Source organism: Trichoplusia ni, chromosome 13 (genome assembly GCF_003590095.1).
Source record: "Trichoplusia ni isolate ovarian cell line Hi5 chromosome 13, tn1, whole genome shotgun sequence".
Lineage (NCBI taxonomy): Eukaryota > Metazoa > Arthropoda > Insecta > Lepidoptera > Noctuidae > Trichoplusia > Trichoplusia ni.
The window spans coordinates 1,900,975-1,926,904 of NC_039490.1; the positions used below are offsets into that span (position 1 = coordinate 1,900,975).

General features: G+C 40.5%; 3 protein-coding genes across 3 annotated transcripts; 1 reads left to right on the plus strand and 2 right to left on the minus strand.

Annotated features, from left to right (window-relative positions):
- Positions 1-224: 224 nt before the first annotated feature.
- Positions 225-9,882, minus strand: LOC113500187 (serine/threonine-protein phosphatase 6 regulatory subunit 3-A-like). Its single transcript, XM_026880898.1, has 21 exons — positions 9,710-9,882; positions 9,429-9,508; positions 8,053-8,326; positions 7,810-7,974; positions 7,031-7,226; positions 6,782-6,944; positions 6,561-6,716; positions 6,319-6,484; positions 5,526-5,697; positions 5,317-5,444; positions 5,174-5,238; positions 4,937-5,111; positions 4,337-4,369; positions 4,145-4,183; positions 3,939-4,016; positions 3,048-3,122; positions 2,753-2,808; positions 1,321-1,400; positions 1,077-1,118; positions 853-957; positions 225-499 (listed from the first exon to the last, which is right to left on the minus strand). The coding sequence occupies exons 1-21, from the start codon at positions 9,767-9,769 to the stop codon at positions 225-227; spliced, it is 2,583 nt and encodes an 860-aa protein (XP_026736699.1). The 5' UTR covers positions 9,770-9,882.
- Positions 9,883-11,098: 1,216 nt separating this feature from the next.
- Positions 11,099-14,063, minus strand: LOC113500072 (probable ATP-dependent RNA helicase DDX10). Its single transcript, XM_026880742.1, has 3 exons — positions 13,853-14,063; positions 11,420-13,566; positions 11,099-11,302 (listed from the first exon to the last, which is right to left on the minus strand). Exons 1-3 carry the CDS (start codon positions 13,979-13,981, stop codon positions 11,152-11,154), a joined length of 2,427 nt encoding a protein of 808 aa, XP_026736543.1. The 5' UTR covers positions 13,982-14,063; the 3' UTR covers positions 11,099-11,151.
- Positions 14,064-14,348: 285 nt separating this feature from the next.
- On the plus strand, positions 14,349-23,759 carry LOC113499849 (cathepsin L-like). The gene is made up of 7 exons (XM_026880414.1): positions 14,349-14,457; positions 15,731-15,836; positions 16,140-16,342; positions 17,481-17,643; positions 22,560-22,765; positions 22,934-23,132; positions 23,201-23,759. The coding sequence occupies exons 2-7, from the start codon at positions 15,744-15,746 to the stop codon at positions 23,360-23,362; spliced, it is 1,026 nt and encodes a 341-aa protein (XP_026736215.1). The 5' UTR covers positions 14,349-14,457; positions 15,731-15,743; the 3' UTR covers positions 23,363-23,759.
- The last annotated feature ends 2,171 nt before the right edge of the window (positions 23,760-25,930 follow it).

Here is a 25,930-nt window from a genome sequence, read left to right on the forward strand (position 1 = left end):
ACCCCGTAGAATTACACTATGATTATGATATTATAATTTGTTCAATATTAAAGTTACCATTATGATATTTATATGACTGGACCTAGATCGGTAGAATGGTTAGCAATACAATAGGAGGAAGCGATGCCGAAGTATGTGGTGTTCCCGCGGCGAGTGACGTCAGCGGGTGACGTCAGCGGGTGACGTCAGCGGTAGTGGCGGGGCGGCGCGGGCCAGGCGCGGCATCACCGCCGCTCCGCGTCCACGCCCGCGCCGCTGGGGCCCGCGGGGGCGGCCGCGGGGCCCGCTGCGGGGCCCGCCGCGGGGCCCGCCGGGGGCTCGGCCGCTGGGGGCTCGTCCGCCGACGACGGCAGGTTGGCGTTCACGATGTTGGCGATGGCGTCGGCCGACATGGCGGACATGGCCGTCAGCAGGTTGTTGGCCAGCTCCACACTGGACGCCTCGTCCATGCTCTTGTCTTCCAGCCGCAGGGAACGCATGCCCGCTTCCAATTCTTGTTCTGAAAGATATACCAATTTAGTATGTAATATAAAGAGAAGCTGTAATTTATTGCAAAATAGAAGTATCTTTTAAATTGCAATCGGTGGTACTATTCGCAGATCTGCTGCTGATTCATAGAAAACGGTTATTTTTTCAATAAAATATTGACTTTCATTGCAAGAAAGTTATTGTAATTATTATTCAAATATTTTAATTATGTTTTTTGTTTATTTATTTTTTTGTTAGTACGAAGCTCTTTTACATGAATCACAAACCGAACACACAACAGTACAGACATCATAAGCTCATAAAAGGAAAGAAAATGTTGTCGACAGGAAATAGAAATAAGCAAAATAATGTATTTCGCGTTACCGTTGGCGTGCTCGTCGGCGTAAGCCCAGAAGGGCGAGAAGTCCTGCGCAGCGAAGTCGTCGCTGTGCGCGGCCAGGGGGAGGGGGGCGCGGGGGGCGCGGCGGCGGGCCCCGCGGGGGGCGCGCCCGGCGCCGCGAACGGGTCGTGAGGCGACAGCGACAGCGCCGCCGCGCCGAACTGCGCCCAGCCCGCGCCCGCGCCCGCGCCCGCGCCCCCGCCCGCGCCCGCGCCCCCGCCCGCCGCCTCCGCGCCCGCGCTGTCCCACGCTGCGGGGGGAATGCTATGTATTATAAGTTCCTCACACACTCAGGCTGAGCTCCGACACCTTTCAATATTAATACGACCAACAGACTTCAGTCATATATGGAAATCATGGCAAGGGAACGGAAATTTTTAACTATTGCTCTCTTTTTTGTTCATAAACAATACTTGGGGTTGGAAAATGTTGTATAGGAGTGCGATACTAACGCGACTGCTGGTCCAGCAGCTGGCGCGCCTCGCCCGCCTCGTCCGCCTCGCCCTCCGCCTCGCACGACTCCTCCCACATGCTGCACACATCACAAGAGCTTTACAATACCGTTAATACACACTATACATAACATCGAAACATACATTCATGAAAACATACAACAATTTACTAATAAATCGCGGTTGGGTCTATATTCTTTTGAACAAAGTAACATCACGCAATTGGATTCAAATTTATGGAAAAATTTATAACTTTCGTAACGACAAAACATCTAAACGCCAAAAAAAACACATTTATATTAAACTAACTGTTGCCCGCGACTTCGTCTGCGTGGTTAGAAGATATAAGTTATGACTTTTTCTTCGCTCCTATTGGTCGCAGCGTGATGATATATAGCCTAAAACCTCTCTCGATGAATGGTCTATTCAACACAAAAATATTTTTTCAATTTGAACCAGTAGTTCCTGAGATTAGCGCGTTCAAACAAACAAACAAACAAACTCTTCAGCTTTATATATTAGTACTAGCTGTTGCCCGCGACTTCGTTCCCGTGGGTAGAAGAAGATATAAGTTATGATTTATACCCGTCCTGTTTTTTTCACATTTTCCATTGTATTTTCGCTCCTATTAGTCGCAGCGTGATGGTTTATAGCCTAAAGCCTTCCTCGATTAATGGTCTATTCAACACAAAAATAATTTTTCAATTTGGACCAGTAGTTCCTGAGATTAGCGCGTTCAAACAAACAAACAAACAAACAAACAAACTCTTCAGCTTTATATATTAGTATAGATAAGTATATTAGTATATAGATGCCAACGATATCTTCGCTACGTTTCATCGATTTTTAATTTCTCGCGCGGAGATTTTAATATTACGATAACTCATTACCTATTCACTTTTTTGGTGTAGTGTAAAAGGCAATTTTGTTCTATATTACATGTATAATATAGCTAACTTATTTATTTGGATAAGGATTAATACTGTATTGTTAAAAATAGGTTCGTAAATAACCCATAATTTTACTGTATTAAGAAAACACATAAAAATGGTTATTGTGGGTTATCCTTGGAAGATAGACATATACCACCGCGGACTTTTTTGTAGATTTATTAAAGAGGTACAAACCCGCCATACATAGTTTTGTTGTAACTCAAAAGGTTTTGGCAGCGTTCTCGAGGAAAGCTCTCGAATGGCTTAATTTTTTCCGACATGTTTAACTAATATCGTTGTAATATTGTCAGTTTACACAAAACCTAAAACACTAAAACCTTCCTCAAGAATTGCTCTATCTATTGTTGAAAACCGCATCAAAATCCGTTGCGTAGTTTTAAAGATTTAAGCGTTCATAGGGACATACAACATGATGACAGAAAAAGCGACTTTGTTTTATACTATGTAGTGATTAACTTGAATAATATAAAAACACTCACTCATCATCGAATCTTTGACTGGCCAACTCCAAGAAGTTGTTTTTAGCTATCCTCATCTGTAAATAAATAATATACGCAATGGGTAAGTATATTGTACCTCTAAACAAATCTTCTTACTGGAATACTGAAACGGTAATTAGTTATATGAGTCAAACAACCACATTAGAACACAACTGTCAGTAATGTCAGAATACATTATAAAATGTCTGTTTGTACATTTTTGGAAGACGAAAGTGTCGTTCTTGATTTTTGCCGATTGTTAGTAACGCGATGCAGTTATTGGCACAAGACTTACGTCGCCGTCATCAATGCCGAGCCCGTCCGCGATGAAGTCTGCGGAGTCCGCGCCCGAGCCCATGGCGCCGCACATCTGTAACCAACATTATGATGTGTCGGTCTACTGCCTAGTTGAGGAAGAGCTCGTGGCTAAGCTATAACTGCATAAGTGAATCGATCACAGGTTAAGCTACACTTGACGCGGTTGGTCCGTAGATGGGAGACCATCTTTGTCAAAACGAGTTCCTCGGTGTTTCGGAAGGCACGTTAAAATGTGGGTCCCGGCTGATATTCCTACATATTAGACAGTTGTTACAGTTAGTCAGAAGCTTAAAAGTTTGACAACCAGTCTAACCAAGAGGTAACTGGGTTGAGGAGGTCAGATAGGCAGTCGCTCCTTGAAAAACACTGGTACTTAGCTGAATCCGGTTAGACTTAAAGCCGACACTAACATAGTTGGGAAAAGGCTAAGCCGATGATGGTCTAGTGGCTCGCGGAACCAGGACTAACATCTGTATGATGAGCAGGACCATTTGTGCAGTGTCTAGGTGAAATTTTCTAAATGATGTACGTATTTAGAAATATATATAAGTATGTTTATCATTTTTCAAAAACTAATAATTTAACCTTCGAGACTGGATGGCGTTGCGTGACAGTCTTGTTGTAGCACATTATTATCATTAACAATCGACACTTATTTAATGTTTACGTATCAACACCAAATTATCAAGGTGTGGATTTTTTTACATGAAGTGACTACGTTACCACACACCAATTGAAAGCACAGTATCTTTATGATATTCCATGATTCAAATGAAGACAAAATTACTTGAACATAATGTTTAGTAGGCTCGGTATTTAATACACGAGAGTGTATTATGTAATGTACACCCCACTGGACCCCACATACCTCATTCCCGTCGTCGCCATCGGCGTTCACGTCGTCTGCAAGTTCATCCATAGTGGCCGTCGCCGCCATATCGTTGAACTACCAATATGTTTAGTCAATTAATACAGTCTAATAATCTTAAATTTCAGGACGAAACCTTGCCATTCCAAATCTTATACTTGTGTTTTATCCAAAACACATTTGTACCGTTTGTAATATATACTCACATCGTAATTCGCCGCTAGTGTGTCAGCCATTATTTCCATCTGAAAGTAATCAGTTGTATTACTTAAGTGGTATATTTCCTTTCAAGTCATACCAAAGGATTAATTAGTTATTGTCGAACACGTCGTTGTGTGCTATGCTATATTTATTTATTTACTGTCGCAGATTGTGTGAATATTTATTAACAATCTTACCTCGTATATATTCTCGGAGGGATAGTATCCGCCCTGTAGCAGAAACAGCGCAAGTGAGTAATTACTAGTAAACACGGATGCACAGTTACACAATATGGAAACTAATTATAAACTAACGCAAAATAAAAACAAAACAAAATGAATTGAAACAGCATTTTTTGTAAAAATTAATGCACTTGTTTGCTAAACTGAAGGATGTAAGAAAAGCCTATGCGTCCGCAATACACGCATACATTTTCGACGACGACTCCCGGAGTACGGAGTTTAATACCTGTTTCACAAAAATACAAATTACGTGCTCAGAGACACCCAGACTCGGAACAAGCGATCTGAGTGATCTATGTATATAGATCACACAAATGCTTGTTCTACGCACGGATCGAACTCGCGTCACGACGTTCACAGAGAGTTTGGCATGGTGAACTCAGCCACTCGTCAAATGTAAAACATGTTTAATGTATTCTATTTTATTTATTTCGCTTAGCTCCAAGAGTTAACAACAACAAAGTAGTTGATGATATAAAAAGCAACCTCATGTAAAAATTGAAAGAAACTTGTGAATATAGGTGTGGTGAGTGTAGGTGAGTGCGCGGTACGTACGAGCGGCGTGTCGTGCTGCTGCAGCAGCGGGCGCAGCGCGTCGTCGCGGAAGGCGGGCCAGCGCCGCGCGGCGGGCGGCGGCAGCAGCGCCAGCAGCTCGGGCGCCGCCAGCGCGCGCAGCAGCCGCGCCAGCGCCAGCAGCGCGTGCCCCATGCAGGCCGCGCGCGGGCCCGACCTGCGCAACACAACACTCACTCACACGTCCCCGGCCAGGCGCGCCGCCATACGGACACTCACTTGTTGTTCTGGTTCTCCTCGAACACGTCCATCAGCCGCGTCAGCAGGTCGCACTCCACTAACAACTACGAACAACAACGATTACTATCATGTTCGCCCAGTCCGACCACCAGTTCCAGTAACAGTAGCATCTGACTACTCACATGCCTGGCGTACTGCATGCGGTACACGCGATTGGTGAGCGCGTGGTTGATGAGCGTGTACACCTGAGCGTGCAGGAAGTTGTTGTTGGGGTAGCGGAAGAACATGTCGATCAGCACTCCCGGCGTGCCTGCAGGACAGACACGCGACATGAGAACCTGTGCGTTATATCGCAAATACTATTATTATATGCGGAGCAGTGCGCGTGTACCCAGCGTGAGCATGGTGGTGGGCACGTCGGCCACCTCGGACAGCGCCAGGTGCGCCAGCAGCGCGGCCACCTGCACGCGCGCCAGCCCCACGCCGCCGCCGCCGCCCTCGCCCACGCCCGGCGACGTCTGCGCCCACGCAACCACATCACATTCACATGTCATGCAATTAAACTACACAAGCAACACTCAATTTTATGTTGTTTAGAAAGTATTCGCATATTAATGTCCACGGTTCTAGTCGCCGTCGGACATTAGAACTTAAACAATTCTATTGTAAGTAATTTAGTGAAAACTGTTCCTCACCATACACCAAGGCTGTTTAGGACAATGGACTGATATGCGACAAAACAAGATATTCCTCATCTTACCACCAGTACAAACGTACTATATCAAATTTGTAGTTATGGTTTGGTTACCCTCTTTACTTTTCTGGGAGAGTGATACTTTTAACTCCGTGAAGGAAGACAAGTGCGCCCGCGACGGTTGTAACAAGAAGGTAAGCTCAGATTTATAACAGCCTGCTAATGTTACTGTCGTACTAGATTTTTTTTTAGAAGTTTTCTATTACAGTTTAATACTGTTAGCCTGTGAGACAGGTTTCGTTCTCTACTACAAGTGTGTACATATTCAAACCATTCAACATTAAGAATATTTTACGATTATGTGATATTCTGTAGTGTATGTAATACATATATTTTACTGTATATTTTTTATTGAATCTGAGAGGTATTTTCTTCTTGCACATTGAGGTTCCTTAGAATGGGCGACTGTGGTTATGGCACAGGGCTAGGCTGGTGGAGTAAGGCTCACGTGCGCCGCGGCGGGGTCCCGCAGCAGCGCGTGGTGCAGCAGCGGCAGGTGCGGCGCCACGGCCAGCTCCACGCTGCTGCGCTCCTCGCAGTCGGCCGGCGGCGCCGCGCGGCCCGCCTCCTCGTCGCTGGCCGCCTTCTTCATGCGCCTGCGGGCAGGCACAGACACACGTGAGAGGGGCGCGCGGACGCGGGCGGGCGGGCGGGCTGGGCCGCACTACTCACAGCATGGGCTCGTGCAGCAGCAGCGCGCGCAGCAGCTGGCAGCCGTTGACGAGCGCGGTGCGGCGCGCGCGCGGCGGCGACGTGAACATGCCGGCCAGCAGCGCGCGCACGCCCGCCTCGGCCTGCAGGCGCCACACCAGCTCCCAGCTCGCGCGCCTGCGTCACAAGGCCGGGGTCACTGGCTGCGCTACTCACGGCCGCCGGGCTCGGCCCGCACGCACCTCGTCACGCAGCCCTCCGCCGCGCACACGTTCACGATGAGGTCGCACAGCAGCGACGCGGCGTTGGCGGAGGCGACGGCCGCGATGCGAAACTTCGCCTCCTCCGCCGCCTCGGCCTCCACTGTTGAACTCGTCTCCGTGCTGTTTTCTGGCTTTGGTGAACCTGTACAAGGAGTGATGGTGAGGATGCGTATGTTGAATAGCAAATCATAAAATTGATAAAAAGAGAATAACGTGGTAGCACTTTACCTTTATCCCCGTCGGCGTCGCTACCGCCGGCGTCCTTGGCCTCTTCCTTGTGGTTGGCGTCGGGCTTCTCGCTGGTCTCGCGCTCCGCCTTCTCCGGCGGCTCGGGCTGCGCCACCGCCGCTGGGATCTCCTCAGGGACGTACGTGCCGCAGATTATTTGTATCAAACACTCCAAGAACTGGTGCTCTTCTAACCACTGTTCAAACATAAATGCACTGAGTAAGTTCATGCAATGGTAAACGATAAAAATTCAGTTCTAAAGATACACTGCTTGTGTGTAGTTTTTTATGGACAGTTTTAAGCTGTTTACATTTTTTACTTATCAAACGGAATTACGCAGAGTAAACACACCAACAGCAGTGTTTGTTTACTGTCATATGTAATGTTCGAATTTACAAATATTCACAAAACTGACTGTAATGCACACTCCAACACTCAAAACAATACTTGAAATATGATAACAGTCATTGAGGTGTGTTTAGGGGTATCCCTGCATCCTTCTCCTAGGATTTTAGGTATTTGGACAATAACAACAAACATAATAATGTATCTTTTGAAATATACTTATTCATCACATTTTCACAATATCCATGACTACAACATTATTTACGGCGATAAGTCAACACACTAAAGATCACTCAAATAACATTGCATTATACATTCTATCAGTGTAATTCAGCACCATTACTCACTATGAAGAAATACTGTTCCAAAAGCATACATGTATATTCTCATTGTAATCAGGTCCAAACAGATGGAGAATTGTTTTGAACACCTACCTCCATGACAGTTTTTTTAAAGAGGTCATCCAGCCTAATGAAATACTTGAAAGTGTCAGCGATGGCAGAGGTGGACATGTGTCGCAGCAGATTCGGCAGGAAGTCGCGGCGGGACTTGAAGAAGTCCAGCACTCGGAGGCACACTATGTGGTACAGGTAACAGTCCTAACACAATGATGATATTATAAGACTTCGATTTCAGTTCATGTTCCTTATACAGCTAGTTAAGATAGGCCACTTTACCTGTTTGGGGCTCCTCTCCAACAGCATCTCAACAGTTTTACTGAAATATGATGCTAGCAAGGGATTTAGAGGTGGATCTTTCTTGAGGAAGTCGCAGAGGCGGTTCATTTGCACAGCATCCAGTGAGAGACGGTCACTCAGCATGGACAGGTGGCTGGTGAGCACCTCACATGCAATGTTTGCATGCCGGTACTGTGAGGCAAGCTCCAAATTCTTAGGTGGCTCCTCCGTTATTAAAGTTATAAGTTCTGCTAGGATCTCTGGCTTTGTCAAACTGAAGACAAAATTAAACACACATTCAAGATTTTTAAATAAAAATAAGCCATCTACTTAAAACACAAAGTACTAAATGACTTATTGGAATATCTCTTGACTTTTGTAAATAGCACTGACCTTTCTAAAGGACATCAATAATAACTCTTCTAACCCTTTCATTCCTAGACTCTTATATATTAAATTCTTATTTTGTGCTAAGCTAGAATAATTAAATTACTGCTACAGAAAGAGTTTGGTTAGGAAAATGTTTATAGTGCTTTTTACATACATACAATTATTTTCACTGTTTTCATGGTAGTAAAACTTCTTTATATTATACTTTTTAATGTTGTGTTTTCCCATTAATAATATTAGAATATATTATTGTACTAGCTGTTGCCCGCGACTTTGTCCGCATGGTAAGAAGATATAAGTTATAATTTATACCTGCCTTCTATCTATCTATCTGCCTTCTATCTATCTTGTAGGATTCAGTCAGCGTTTGCAATGTAAGCGCAAAAAAATGTGTTTTTTTATGACCTCACATTAGAAACCTCAAAAATTGTAGCCTATGTGTTATTCTGATGTATAAGCTATATTGTGGTAAAGTTTCATTCAAATCCCTTCAGTAGTTTTTACGTGAAAGAGTAACAAACATCCATAGATCCATACTTACAAACTTTCGCCTTTATAATAGTAGTAGGATAAGTTTTTTTTTTTTGCTTGATTCAATTTGCAATAATCACAATAGCAGCCCTATCTATTCTATATTGTTATAGTATGCTTTCCTTCAAACAAATAACTTCTAATAAGAGTATGTGAACTGATCATATGAGATATGAGAATATCTTGTAAATGTTTTTATGTGGCCCAAACTACAAGTCAATAAAAATATTTTCATGATGTGAACCATCACAGCAATTGTCAACTCACACTACCAAGTGTTCACATCCTCTCACAAATGGAACAAATTGTCTGAGCACCTCCAATCTCTTCGGGGTACATGGTAAACTAAACTATAGCACCCTGCCATACATTGTTTAGAAAAAAACATTAGTGAGAGACAGAAAAACAATGTAGTGTCACCACATTTAGTGTAGCCAGTACAGAGTTATACTCACAACTGTATGAGAGCTTTGTTGTCCACCTTGCATTCTTGCAGAATATCGTCCGCCTCCAACACTTGTGACAACGTAACATTCTGAAACAAAAACCTTGCTACAGTCGTCCACAATATACACAACAAGCCGGCGTCAATACTCCTTCCGTGATGCGCTGGTTGGTTTTAAGTTACAGTCAGAACGTAGTTTAGCGACAGATAGATAAACCAATATCACGAATTAATGTATAAATTTATCAAATGATCCACTCATAACCATCAATTTTTGAACAAAATACGCACCTCCTCTTTGAGAAGAAAATTTAACTCCCTAACTCCAATATAGTTTCCGCTCCAAAACATAGTTAAAATTAATAAGTACAAGATGAGTTATTAATCTAAATCCATAGAAATCTTATTATTTTATCAATTTTAGCGTTCCTGTGAGTGCAACGATCCGTTTTCTATTTGACAGATGAAACATCAGTGTTGCCAATAGTGCAATGCAATACAGTTAAAAATATAAAAATTGTGGGCAAAGTAAAACGAAACGTTAAAGGTAAAAGTGAATTAACCTAAATAAAAAAAATAGGTTTTCTTAAAAAATTACAACTAAGTCACAATCGCATTAATTATAATAATAATTAGGCCTCTCGGAGCGAGTCGTTATCTCACCATGGGAAAACCGTATGACCAGGGGACACATTAGTATGCCTTTTTAAACCTTGAGGTATTTTTTCTTTATTTAAGCTCACAAGGCTTATTATGCATGATGTGGTCACCTGTAATTAAGGAAGCACAAGAACTCTTCTTATTCTCTAGTATAGCATGTAAGGTGTATTCTTTGTTGGTGATCCATATAAGTAAATAAATAAAAATGTATCTGAAGGTATATATAGGAGCACACATCCACGGGAGAGCTTTTGGCGAGCTGTTTATGAGTAGCGACACAGCGGAACCTGAATGCCCCAGGGGATCACTCAGGTTCACCCCCAGGGGTGGCTGGCTAGAGATGGCTCTGGTGACCCCCACCAGAGCCATATGCTCGGGGTGGAAGTGTCTAATGACCTAAAAACGAGGAAACCCGCTCCCGGTCAATGACCCGCGATAGTGAAATCGGTGTCGCACTTCTTTACACCCCTAGCCTATCTCATTGATGTCGCCCCATACTGCCCATCGTGGCGGTATAATGGGGGCCTATTCGGCGCAATAGTTTTCCATAGCTTGTGAAGGAAACCATTCCATATAACAATATTAATACCAATAGCCCTTATTAGTTATACACTATACAATTTGCCATAGTTTTGCAGCTACCTTGGGCCGTCCATGTTTGTTCTTTTATAGAGCAGGGGTAGATGGAACCTGGTAGATACCCCATCATATTTTAGATTAAAGTTCTCAACAAGGCCTCTACATGTTGGACCTGTGTCCTTGAGCACGCCTTTAAAAAGGACTGAGTCTTAAGATGAAGTAATCCCGTGACAGAAAAGAGATACAAATATTTATGTTGCATTACTACAAACAATGTCGATAATATGGGACTACAAAAGGAGGAGTTAAATACATCAAAACTGTTTTTAAAGGTATAATATATTATTTCTATTATGCATCTTAATTTCTTGTCTACTTTCTCATTGTTAGGCGGTGGGCGGGGGCAGGGATAGAACGAACATAATTTACAATAAAACTAAATTAATGTTATAAACCCTTTAATTAATAGGATGTAAAACACATCCTTACGTATCCTATCGTTTAGCTTGCAGCAGCTGCATAGCCAGAGCTTCTGCTTCGTGCATAGACAGCGACGAAGATATGTCCTGAATCTTCTTGACCTTACGCGGCGCCACGCTCGCTTGCGGGATGCCTTTATTCTCCACCAGTTTTCGCTTTGTAGGTCTAAAAACAAAATTTATGTAAAATACACAAATAAAATACTGAACTAATATTCCTGTTCATTTCTAAAGTTGATAAAGTATCATTGTACAATTCACAGAATATTAAGGGAGTACTCACCTATGGTATTTTTGATCTACTTCTGAATTATTTCCAGATTCTGCTTGGTCTGATGACTCAGAACCACTACCCTCGTCAGAGTTGTCATCATTATCACTGTCATTGGCAGGGCCATAGTGTTTATCAGGGTCAGGCAGCCAAGAGAGATCAGGTCCATCAGACTCTGAATCAGACCCAAACTCATCTTTGTCACCATCATCTTCTTTATTTTTGTTCTTGAGCTTACGTTTCTGTTCTTTGTGTTTTGCTTTAACTTTTTCCCTGAACCTTATTTTATCAAACTTATCTTCTTCTTGTAAAACTTCCTTAGCTTTTTCTATATCTATTCCTCCCACATTTTCATTCAAAAACTGTTTCGCTAGTTCTGACTTGACATCCCTCTTTTCATCTCCTATTGCATCTCCATCCTCAGTAAACTTAACGGTTGTGTTAACTTTTATCTTTTTCTTTAATAGTTTCTTAGCAACCGCTGCTTTGGTAAGAGGTTTTCCTTTCTTCTTTGATATTAGATTTTCAACCTCTAACTCTTCTATGGGTTCATTGTCAGGATTCACATCCACTTTTTTCACTTGCAAAAAGTCTTCTTCATCGCTGTCAGCCTCATTATGAAAATCAAACTTAACAATTGGTTCCTTCTTTTTTGAATTTTTACCAATATTACCAGCTTCCATAACCGACTCATCATCATCTTCATGGGCACTTTGTTCAGTGTCTTCATCAGATTCAGTTTTAAATTTCAATTTATTTATAACATCATCATCTTGTTTCTTCTGAGAATATTGATGTTTTTTTAAGAACTTGATATAGGGTGGAACAATCAAACCTAAAGATCTAGCATATGCATCAGTATCTAGTAACTGAACATTAAAGATTTCTTTATTCTTCATTAAGAAAACAGATTTCAAATAGCTAACAAAAGCCCTCTGAGCACTCTGCTTTAGTTCTGTGCTGTCAGAAAGTAGACTTTCTATCTTTCTCTGTGGGGCAACTACTTTAGATGGATCTACAGCTATTTTGTTAATAGGGATTTTACTTTTTTGTAGATCTTCAACTAACTTCTCTTCATGAGGTAAAAGCATTAAAAGACCTTCTCCTTTGCCAAAAAATCCTCTAGCAGTACGGCCAGCTCTATGAATGTAGGTGTCTACATTTTCTGGACAATCCATTTGTATAACCCAATTAACACGAGGAAAGTCTAATCCTCGTGAGGCTAAATCTGTGGCAAACAGCACAACATTAGACTTTCTGCAAAACTCATTATAGATCTTTTCCCGCTTTTCTTGATGTAAAGTACCATACAGTGCTAGTAAGCTCACACCTGGCCTGAGTTTGCAGAACAACTCATATGTGTACTTAACTTGTTTACATGTGGCCATGAACACCAATACTTTCTGTTTCAAGTGATTTTTAATAAATGACCAAAGAATGCCAATTTTTTCATCAACTTCACATACAATATAACTCTGCTGGAGTGACTCAGGTGTGACAGTGTCGGCTTGCTCATGAGGCGCCACATATGTTGGATATGACAAACTGAGCCTAGCAAGATCTTTTACTGATTTGGTTTGAGTGGCAGAGAATAGTAATGTTTGTCTTTCAGGTGGCAAATTTTCAATGATAGCATTCATAGTTGTCTCAAATCCCATATCCAAACATCTGTCAGCTTCATCCAGGACAAGAATTTGAAGGTGGCTACAGTCAAACAGAGGGTTTTCATCCATGTGTTGCAAAAGACGACCAGGTGTACAAATTAATATATTTATTTGATCCATTCTTTTCCGTTCAAATTTTAAGTTTTGTCCTCCTATAATTAAACCAGCTGAGAAATCATGCAAGTGTCCCACTTTTCGTAGAGCTTCATATATCTGGTAGGCCAGTTCTCGAGTAGGTGATATAACTAGTGCCCCAACACCATCTAATCTTGTCCATTTCTTACAAAATAGGTTTTCTAGAATGGGAATCAAAAATGCTAGTGTTTTCCCTGATCCAGTTCTAGCTGCTCCTAAGATGTCTTTTCCCTGCAGAGCATAGCCTATGGCCTGCTTTTGTATTTCAGTTGGAGTAACATAGTTATTTTCTTTGAGCCCTTTAAGCGTCTTTTGTGAAAGCGGGAAATCTTTAAAAGTTTTTATTTCTGCAGGATTGATCTGTAAATAAGTTATATTTATTATTTCCATTATTGCGGTCTAGTTACTAAACTATCGTAATTCCTATTCAAATTCAAATAATTCATGAAACATTTGAAGTCATCACCACATGGCGAATAATAAGTTCACGATTTACATTGTTTTTGAGTTAATTGTACCGAGTATTCTGTGGAGTAATGAATCGTTTTGCTGTGACAAGAACAAGACAAACAAGACAAAATGCAACAAGAAGATTTATATTTAGAATAATATGAAAAGCAGAAAGAATAACGTAGCCACACACTACCTTGTCGTATTGAGCTTGCAAATATTGTATGGCTGCATCTTCCTCGACACTCTTTTTCTTCCTGGGTTTATACAATTGAACTTTCTTCTTATTGCCATGCTTTTTCGGTCCCTTGCTTTCTTGTTTCATGATGTTTCATTTATTATTGCACCTGAAAATAACAAGAACTCACATGGGGTTGACATAAGAATTTTGACATTACGTAGACACATGCTTGTCACCTTGTCACAGACCCAACGATATCATTTTAGATGGGCTGACCACATCGAAAAAATCATTTGGTTACAATGATTGTTTAGACAATCGGTGTGAACTATTTTCATTGTATTTGTAACTGTTCATTTTTGTGTTCTTTTTTATTTCAACATATTTTTTTTTTAAGATTTATCGATACTAATATCTTTTGCTTTTAAGGGGCTTTCCTAGTCGGATCTACATGACATGACAAATGACAATAACCACAGCGAATAGGAGGAGGAATTTAAGTAGAGCGCGCTTAGACAGTCTCGCGCACAAACAATCGTAACGCGATCGTGATTAGACGCCTCAGACAGTTTTATTAAATTTGTTTAGTTTTAAAACCGTTAATTTTCTAAAAAGCATCGGTGAGTTTTTTTTTTTTAACATATACCTATCCTGTAAATTATTTTAAGATGTTATAGACGGATATATATTGTTGTTAATTAAGCTTAATAAGTGAACAACCTCCATCCTTTGTGTTGTATCATCCCAACCAGAGTGAGTCGTAGTATAGATCGCGTGTTGATGTTTTTGCGCCTACACTTCTTTGTTGCGTCAACAATTCTACATTTATTTTCCAATTGTTCATTATTTGAATAGATGTATTGTATACAAATTTACTATAAGGTGTTATTTATTTGATAGATAGAAAAATAATTTAACTCACAGGAGACGATATAGCATAGTATAGGTGGATATCTCAACTATTGTCGTCAACTAACAAATTAAATTGCTACGGAAATTATTTTAACAAATTTTAAATAATGCGGGTGACTAACGTATGACTGTAATTTCGTGTATTACTAATGTAAGTTCAGTATTGTTGTAAAATACTTTGTACGTACTTAATAAAATTGCATATAGGTACATGATTAAAAAGAAATAAGTATTAGTTCTTGTAAAGAGTTATTATTTGCCAGTAGTTATGTGTTCTACACATAGATACTGAACACCTACAAAACTATAATAATGATTGAGGATAAAAACAATCGAGACCCGGAAAAAATATACTTGACCTAAACTGGGTAGAGGAGGGGAAACAGAAACTTATTGTGGTCTTGGTTTATGGTTACATGTAACATGGTTTGAATAGAAAAAGGTCAGGTCTGAACATTTTTCAAGTTTACCATGTTCTATCGCAGTATTCTGTATTTGTCATTACTTCCTTATCACGCGAGCCAGCCGTCCGAGGCTACTGACATATTCTGCTGCTGTATGCTTTAATTCCCGATGGAAACATCTAATGAAAACTGCCTTCATAGGAATAAGGATGACTCCTCCGCACAACTTTTGGGATCTCATAGTTAGGGACAAAGACCACATCCGAAAATTAAGATACTTCGTAATAAGAAAACATAATTTATCAGTTTTATCGCCCTCTAAAACTGAAAACATTTTTTTTTCATACCTACCTGACGAACTGTTTCTCAGAACCAATAATTATGTATGGTTTGAGTCAGCATGTCGATAACTCTCATAAGCCTACTGCCCATACCTACCTAAATACCATGTAGGTATATTTTCAAAATTCGAAAAACATTTATCTTTGTAGGTTCCGGTTATTAAATCTCTAACGCGTAAACTACCCACAATGATGTCATGGATAATGGCAGCATAGTGATGTGAATTGTTTTCCAGCCATCAGGTCAACATGAAGAGTGTAGCGGTGTTTCTGTGCCTGGTGGCCGCCGCCAGCGCCGTGTCCTTCTTTGACCTCGTCCGTGAGGAGTGGAACGCCTTTAAGGTATTTATTTTATTACTGAAACACTACAAATCTAGATGCTGACAAAGGTTTTTCTTGAGCAGCTGTATCACACTCAACTGCGTCGTTGTCTTTTCATAAGAATAAAAAATATTTTCGATACTTGTTACGTTACATATAAGTAGGTAGGTATACTCCGCTCATGAGTCACGACCTTCATAGGAAAACAGACTAGGGTTTTTTTTTGCATATCGAGGATTAATGAGATTATAATACGATACTCGAAACGATTTAAAGTAAGTTCAGCTTTCTTTGTTAAAGTGAATTGTTATAATTTGTTTGTAGCTGGAGCACAGCAAGCAGTACGACAGCGAGGTGGAGGACAAGTTCCGCATGAAGATCTACGCGGAGAACAAGCACCGCATCGCCAAGCACAACCAGCGCTTCGAGCAGGGGCTGGTCTCCTACAAGCTCAAGACCAACAAGTACGCCGACATGCTGCACCACGAGTTCATACACACCATGAACGGCTTCAACAAGACTGCTAAGTGAGTACACATCCTATACCGAGTATTTTGTAGCCTCGGCTCCTTGCTCGTCAACTTGAAAATGTATACAACAGACAATGCCTACAATAGAACAAAGAACGACTTTAATTTTTTTTTGTCTTTAAATCAGTGTTACTTATTCTGCATTATTCTCGCGCTTATTGTCTATATGATATAATTTGTAATGATGTGTAGGTAATTATTTGCATACTTAGATCTGAAGGTAGTTTACACCGCTCCGGGCACTGAGCGTGTTCCAGTGGCGAGTGGGGGCAGTGGTATCGCGATGTCATTGTTTTGCACAACACGCCCGCTCGATTATATTACAAACGTATCACGATAGTTTCCTTAATAGGTCAGGAGATAGCGATGACTGATAAACAGCTTCTGTAACTGCGCAGAGGTCACACGCGGCCATATCATGGAATCAAATACTTCAATCATATACTTAAAAGTTAGGTATCTTCAGATATGTGTCACTTTATACTTTAATAGTTACCCGAAAGTAGGCCAATCTTCTAAAATACTAAATCAGCTATCTATTGCTTTCAATACCGAATAGCAAGCAGAGACAGATCTTTTGCAATAGTGGTTTCTTAGGTTTACGCGAATGTTAGACATTGAAACGAGTCTGCCCGTAACCATGATACCTGCAAAGGTTTCGAAACGTCGGGAACTAAAATCTAAAATTAAACCCCGATAAAATCCGTAAAAGTAGTTTCATTTCAAGATCTTTTGCAAATTGGCAAATGTAAAAACAATAGAATTTGCAATAAAAGCACCTTTTTGTAGGGCAATTACAAATAGTAGCTTGTTTAAATACTAGCGACCATTTTTCCTCTCCACCAAGAAGGTCTACTAAGAAAAAAGTATCTATATATCATCACATCACACATCATCAGTCTATCGCAGTATCTATACATATATACTGGAGGTGTAAGAATCAGATCAGTCTAGGTTGCTTAATTTTCTTATTATTTATCTTGTTTTAAAAGAAAGTAAACCTTTGGAGTTAAAAACACACCAATAGTATCTTTTTAAGTAAGTATATAAACAGAAAAAAAAGTATAGGGTAGTCGAACATAGTCTAGTATTATGGTGTTGCCTTGGAGACTAAGCCGTGTGTGTTGCGTGGCAGGCACAGCAAGGGCCTGTTCGGCAAGGCGCGCGAGAGCCGCGGGGCCACGTTCCTGTCGCCGGCGCACGTGTCCTACCCCGACCAGGTGGACTGGCGCAAGAAGGGCGCCGTCACCGACGTCAAGGACCAGGGCAAGTGCGGCTCCTGCTGGGCGTTCAGCACCGTGAGTATGACGACACACGAACCTTGGTTAACTCGACTATGTTAATCGTGTAACGACATTTGTTCCTTCTAATCTGTGGGTGCCCTATAAGAATTGCACCCACAGATTTGAAATAATATAATAAATTAGAATAATATAACAGATTAGAAATAATAAGTTGAAAAATAATAATTTTGTGTAGCACCAGCCCATTGCTGTCCACTACTTGACGGACCAATCGTTTCAATAAAATAAATATCTAGTCATAAAACTGGTGGTGCTTCATAAATAATAAGGAGCCCGTATCAGCGGTAATCGGCGTCACCGTCATAATACAATTAAAGCTATACAATAATACGACAAGGTCCTTCCTGACGCGGGGACGTCGCCCAACAATTCAATTTACTTCGTACAATATATTCGAGAGAAAGTGATTGAATCATGAACGTTTCCATTCGTCGCGGATTATAAACCCTCTGATATTATTAACTGCGGTTCTAAGAATGTGTAGAGCGAGGCGGAAACTACTTAGTTGTTTAACACATAACTCTTAGAAAACCTAAATGGAAATACTTCCCAAAGACTTGTTTGCTAGGGTTTCCAAACTCTACATTAGGTATGTAGATATAAGAACCTCTGATCTTCAATTTCATACAACGCTATTGAGAGCCACGATCTTTGTGTGAACAATGTCCGATGTATCTATAAACAAAGGCAATATTATGTATTCCGCGGTAACGTAGGTACCCAGTACTCTCAGATACGAGAGGGTCGCCGGTATCGCGCTGTACATGTTTGTTCATTATCTATTGTTATTGTCTGTGTGTCATGTGATTGACATTGTTTTTGTTCCAACCTACCTAGTGTGATTAGCATTTGAGCGTCCGCTAATGTACAATATGCGGTGGCAGCGTCTTGTTGCAAACACGTTTCGCTACATCGGCATCGCTCTGCCTACACGACGACACCACACTCGGCACTCAGCAACTTATCATTTTTCTACGATTTACATTTCCACAGCATGCAAATAAATTGCAACGTGTTAAGTTGCTAATTATTTATTGCCGATTCAATTACGAAATGCTTTATAGCGTCAAATCCAGAAATTGATTATATCACTTTTAATCGTAATTGGTTAATAAATAACACTTTTAATTAAAATATGTATGTAATAATAAGATGACTCGTTTCCTGTTATTTATGAATTCGTTGTTTCATTAGCTCGGAAGGCCCGAAAAGCCATACTTAGTAAATGTTTTCGTTATACATGTCATGTACATACCTGCATCCTATTAGTCAATATTTAAATTATCAGAGACAGCACCGTTGACTCATCGGTCATAACCGATAAAACAGTGTATTGTTTGACACGGTGTCGCCTTTCAGAACAAGCCGCTCATGAGCACCGCGTCTGTTTTCACATGTGGTTTGCTACGGTTTAGTCATATTAGTCAGAATATCGATTACTGTGAATCACATAATTATCTGCGTCTACGACTCTGGCAATGCAATTCCACTTGTTCAACCATTTATTTATGTAAATAACTTTTCATATCGCCATTATTAACCCTAGAAAGATAGTCTGCGTAAAATTGACGCATGCATTCTTGAAATATTGCTCTCTCTTTCTAAATAGCGCGAATCCGTCGCTGTGCGTTTAGGACATCTCAGTCGCCGCTTGGAGCTCCCGTGAGGCGTGCTTGTCAATGCGGTAAGTGTCACTGATTTTGAACTATAACGACCGCGTGAGTCAAAATGACGCATGATTATCTTTTACGTGACTTTTAAGATTTAACTCATACGATAATTATATTGTTATTTCATGTTCTACTTACGTGATAACTTATTATATATATATTTTCTTGTTATAGATATCGTGACTAATATATAATAAAATGGGTAGTTCTTTAGACGATGAGCATATCCTCTCTGCTCTTCTGCAAAGCGATGACGAGCTTGTTGGTGAGGATTCTGACAGTGAAATATCAGATCACGTAAGTGAAGATGACGTCCAGAGCGATACAGAAGAAGCGTTTATAGATGAGGTACATGAAGTGCAGCCAACGTCAAGCGGTAGTGAAATATTAGACGAACAAAATGTTATTGAACAACCAGGTTCTTCATTGGCTTCTAACAAAATCTTGACCTTGCCACAGAGGACTATTAGAGGTAAGAATAAACATTGTTGGTCAACTTCAAAGTCCACGAGGCGTAGCCGAGTCTCTGCACTGAACATTGTCAGATCTCAAAGAGGTCCGACGCGTATGTGCCGCAATATATATGACCCACTTTTATGCTTCAAACTATTTTTTACTGATGAGATAATTTCGGAAATTGTAAAATGGACAAATGCTGAGATATCATTGAAACGTCGGGAATCTATGACAGGTGCTACATTTCGTGACACGAATGAAGATGAAATCTATGCTTTCTTTGGTATTCTGGTAATGACAGCAGTGAGAAAAGATAACCACATGTCCACAGATGACCTCTTTGATCGATCTTTGTCAATGGTGTACGTCTCTGTAATGAGTCGTGATCGTTTTGATTTTTTGATACGATGTCTTAGAATGGATGACAAAAGTATACGGCCCACACTTCGAGAAAACGATGTATTTACTCCTGTTAGAAAAATATGGGATCTCTTTATCCATCAGTGCATACAAAATTACACTCCAGGGGCTCATTTGACCATAGATGAACAGTTACTTGGTTTTAGAGGACGGTGTCCGTTTAGGATGTATATCCCAAACAAGCCAAGTAAGTATGGAATAAAAATCCTCATGATGTGTGACAGTGGTACAAAGTATATGATAAATGGAATGCCTTATTTGGGAAGAGGAACACAGACCAACGGAGTACCACTCGGTGAATACTACGTGAAGGAGTTATCAAAGCCTGTGCACGGTAGTTGTCGTAATATTACGTGTGACAATTGGTTCACCTCAATCCCTTTGGCAAAAAACTTACTACAAGAACCGTATAAGTTAACCATTGTGGGAACCGTGCGATCAAACAAACGCGAGATACCGGAAGTACTGAAAAACAGTCGCTCCAGGCCAGTGGGAACATCGATGTTTTGTTTTGACGGACCCCTTACTCTCGTCTCATATAAACCGAAGCCAGCTAAGATGGTATACTTATTATCATCTTGTGATGAGGATGCTTCTATCAACGAAAGTACCGGTAAACCGCAAATGGTTATGTATTATAATCAAACTAAAGGCGGAGTGGACACGCTAGACCAAATGTGTTCTGTGATGACCTGCAGTAGGAAGACGAATAGGTGGCCTATGGCATTATTGTACGGAATGATAAACATTGCCTGCATAAATTCTTTTATTATATACAGCCATAATGTCAGTAGCAAGGGAGAAAAGGTTCAAAGTCGCAAAAAATTTATGAGAAACCTTTACATGAGCCTGACGTCATCGTTTATGCGTAAGCGTTTAGAAGCTCCTACTTTGAAGAGATATTTGCGCGATAATATCTCTAATATTTTGCCAAATGAAGTGCCTGGTACATCAGATGACAGTACTGAAGAGCCAGTAACGAAAAAACGTACTTACTGTACTTACTGCCCCTCTAAAATAAGGCGAAAGGCAAATGCATCGTGCAAAAAATGCAAAAAAGTTATTTGTCGAGAGCATAATATTGATATGTGCCAAAGTTGTTTCTGACTGACTAATAAGTATAATTTGTTTCTATTATGTATAAGTTAAGCTAATTACTTATTTTATAATACAACATGACTGTTTTTAAAGTACAAAATAAGTTTATTTTTGTAAAAGAGAGAATGTTTAAAAGTTTTGTTACTTTATAGAAGAAATTTTGAGTTTTTGTTTTTTTTTAATAAATAAATAAACATAAATAAATAGTTTGTTGAATTTATTATTAGTATGTAAGTGTAAATATAATAAAACTTAATATCTATTCAAATTAATAAATAAACCTCGATATACAGACCGATAAAACACATGCGTCAATTTTACGCATGATTATCTTTAACGTACGTCACAATATGATTATCTTTCTAGGGTTAAGTACAATATACCATACTTAATGATATAACTAGGCACATGAACGTGTTTCCTTGCTGAAGTATCCTTACAGCATGCTATTGCTTAAAATAATGTACAACTAACAGCAACAATCTTCAGTCATGTAGAACACCGTGTATAAAAAGATCTATTGTAGTATAAGGTAGAAAAACAAAAATAAAAGGAAAACTTTGTACTTGGGTAGAAATAAGCTGCTGTCGGGAGTAAATAACGTAACCATAATACATAAATGTATATTGACGTGACCGACTGACTACGAAAACAACACTTATTACTCTCGACGTCAAACATTTTGTTCTAAGCTAAAGGTATTGTGCAATGTGCAGCATTATTCTCGTATTAAGTAACTGTGTTCTCGGAACTAACGTACTGCAGCGCCGACACAGCGTACTACTGATCTATTTCCGTACAAAGCGTTCATTGATTAGTAAGCACGAGTCAGATGTCAGGATATCGTGTCGAAGACGCGCGTCCGAACTAATCCTTTGTGTCGAGGTAAACATATTGTCCGCGCCTCTCGTGGTTCATTAGTCATTGTAATTAAAGCACTATCGCCTTTATTGTGGCTTGCGGTTTGTGTTCAGCCGCACGGATATCCTGTTGCTGCAGGAAAACTGCCTGACTGTATTGTCCAATGTCTTAAATGGTCAATCCTTTCGCTGTTAGAAATATTTAATAATGTATTACCACATGAACAGCAACTCATTCAAGATACCTTTCAATGTTTTACAAAGAGATTTGAAATTCTCTTGCCGCAACAGGGTATTAAAAAAAAAAAAACAAATTCTCTCATTCTGTATGTAAATTTTTGCAGCCCTTTCATAATAGAGACATTGAGTTGTATTATAATGTAATAATCATTATGTTGCGGTGTAGACGGGCGCGCTAGAGGGCCAGCACTTCCGCAAGACACACTACCTGGTGTCTCTGTCGGAGCAGAACCTGGTGGACTGCTCGGCGGCGTACGGCAACAACGGCTGCAACGGCGGCCTCATGGATAACGCCTTTAAGTACATCAAGGACAACGGCGGCATCGACACCGAGAAGACCTACCCCTACGAGGGCATCGACGATAAGTGCAGGTTTGAGTTCGTGCCTGCTTACTGCTAGGGTTGTTTGACTTCTGACGGACGCGAGTTGAGGCTCACATTCACTAGTGATAGCTTCTAATTACTACTCGAAAAACACAATATAAGACCTACATAAATATTATGCATTGCAAATCTTTAAATATGGTTATTGGTATTCAGATACAACCCTAAGAACTCTGGCGCCGACGACGTGGGCTTTGTGGACGTTCCTCAAGGTGACGAGGAGAAGCTGATGCAGGCGGTTGCCACGGTGGGCCCCATCGCCATCGCCATCGACGCCTCGCAGGAGAGCTTCCAGTTCTACTCCGACGGCGTCTACTACGACGAGAACTGCTCCTCCACAGAGCTCGACCATGGGGTACGTAATGTTTCGTTATATCTCGATGCGTGATCGCGACGCGTGGGACTGTAACGTGGTGTGTGCAGGTGCTGGTGGTGGGCTACGGCACGGACGAGAAGGGCGGCGACTACTGGCTCGTGAAGAACTCGTGGGGCCGCACGTGGGGAGACCTCGGCTACATCAAGATGGCGCGCAACAAGGACAACCACTGCGGCATCGCGTCCAGCGCCTCCTACCCGCTCGTCTAGAGCCCGCCGGCCGCCGGCGGCTTCCTAACGCAACAGAACATTCAAAGTGTTGCCTCGCTCTGTGTACAAGCTTAAGATTCTAGTTTTTAATCAGTTGCAATTCCGAGTTTAGTTTGTATCTAATAACAAATGAGCAACAACAACTTTAATATGTCAAGAACATAACATAGGTCGCGTGAGAACTGCTTGTACGTGTATCAGCAGAGCGTGCAGGCGCCGCTCACACCAAGTATCATCGTAGAATTAAGTGTTAGCGTAAGAGTAAAGTTTATGAACATAATAGTTAATAAGTAATCCGCGCGACGACCACGTCCGTGTAAAAGCAAAACTTGTGATATTGTAGTTACTCGCGTGAGTCTATCGTTGTTGAGGTCAAATAAACATATTTTGTAATAAACTTGTTGGACTTTTTTTTCGATCACATACATGTCAGTGTATATAGCCTATGGAATTAAACCATTGATTACATGGAGGCCGTAACGGATGTAAATCTAGGTGGCATCCTCGCGCTCTCAGCGTGACCACGCGCTGTGCAATTCTCGCTGACTCGCAGATTGATCTCCTTATAATAAATGTAATCTCGCCTGGTCACATAAACTAATTGTGTTAAACTGGTTCTATTTTCAAACTTTTCTTGCTTGGCATTCTTTCTAGTAGGAATTTCAACATTTTATACATGCAAGGGTTCACAAGACTGGCCATTGAAAATTTCGCATACGGTGGACCCCATTGTTAATTTTTTTAAGAAAGTAACCGCAACTTATGCCTTTAAGTAACACTTACCTTAAATAATTCTTTGGTCCCGCGAACTTCATGCGATGACCTACCAGCAACATTAAATATCGCATGACTCACAACCAATTAACATTGCGTCATGCCAATATTATTCAAAACAAAAACAGCTCGCCTAGGCTGCAGGAAATTGATCTATGCAGTAGGTAATTCTACTTATATTAAAAATGCTTATTGAAAATATTATATACACATTTTGCAACGACCAACTATTCTTTTTGCACGTACGCGAAAAAAACAAACTAGATCATTTACATACCGTAAAACGAGGTGAATAGAAAATAGTGTTTGTTTAGGGAATCGCATGCATTTGACGACATTACAATACTTAACACAATGATATTATGAATAGCTTGAGAATGTTCATATAATTTTTATATTTTGTCTTGTAAAACGTCCAAATTTTAACAAAACCGGCTCTATTCACCCCGTTTTACCGTACTTTATAGTTTATCCTAAGAACACCGAACGCATGGATAGTTAGCAGCACAAGGTTTTGGAACAATACACCAATGAAAATATATCACGTAGATATCTGGCCGACTGTACATTGGCTCTAAGGCAAAGGCCCAATAACTCCTGCCTGTCGTAGGATCATGAAACACGCTAGGCAGCTGCTAGACCAATATTTTATGTAATAATTCAGGAGGCTAACCATTTTTAGAGTCTCCCGCTTTATATCATTTTTTTTTTCTCTAGCCCACTGTGTCCCACTGCTGGGCAAAGGCCTCCCCCAAATCCTTCATATCATTTCATTATATATCATATCATTTAATCCTTGTATAAGTGTAACGAAAATCGTTCAACGGAACATGAATGGAGCTGAATAAGTGTGCAAAATGTCTTAAATGTAACGAAGACAGTTTACGACCGACATCTAGCGTTGTTTTTACCTTGTTGCCATCCGATCATTTCCGTACTTCCAGATATTAATATAATAAATCTTAAGGACCATTAATTAATTATATTTGTTGTTTCGCATCCTAGTCCACTGGAGTTGCAATGATGGGCAGATGTGGCGGGCTTGTCCGATTTAAAATACCAATGTGCGACTTGGAATTTGTTCTCTAAATAATGTATTTGTTAAATATCTTTGTATATGTAAGTAGGGACCAAGCAGTTTCAACACAAAAGGTCGAATTGTTTGTCGCACCCGTTGCACCAGGACGATACAACAACAGTGTTAGTACCTACCCACGCAACGAGCAGGACGAACAGATAAATGCCATGATAATTACTTACTAGTAATAATATTTAATGAGTTTCCATTAATCATTATTGAATGCGTAATGTCGAAGGTGTATCTAAATCACATGACGCTCAGCTTGTCTGTAAACATTATCTAGACCATATTACCGCGTGTCAAGTCGAACTCAAGTAAGAGTAGGTACTAACTGCAGCTCCGTGCACACTACTAATGTACTATCATACCTAACGGAATACGAAATGTTGCAAGGCGTAAGTAGCAGTGAGTGTTCGGTCCCGTACTGAATTTCCAATTTTTCTAAAAAACCTAGGAGAATACGAGTAGTATCCAATTTAGCTTTAATTCATTGACTATTGTAGGTAAATCGCGGCATTGTGGCCCTGCCTGAATTTTAACTACATTACAGTTTCGCTGTTTTAAAATTAACGAGAATTGCAAAAAGCCCGACATATTTTGATAAACATATTAATACGGTTTTGCTTTGTTGCTTCACGAATACACAAGGCGCACTTCGTTGGATTTATTAACAAGTCGTTAGGGTCACCGTACAATGGTGAGGTTGTCTTGGT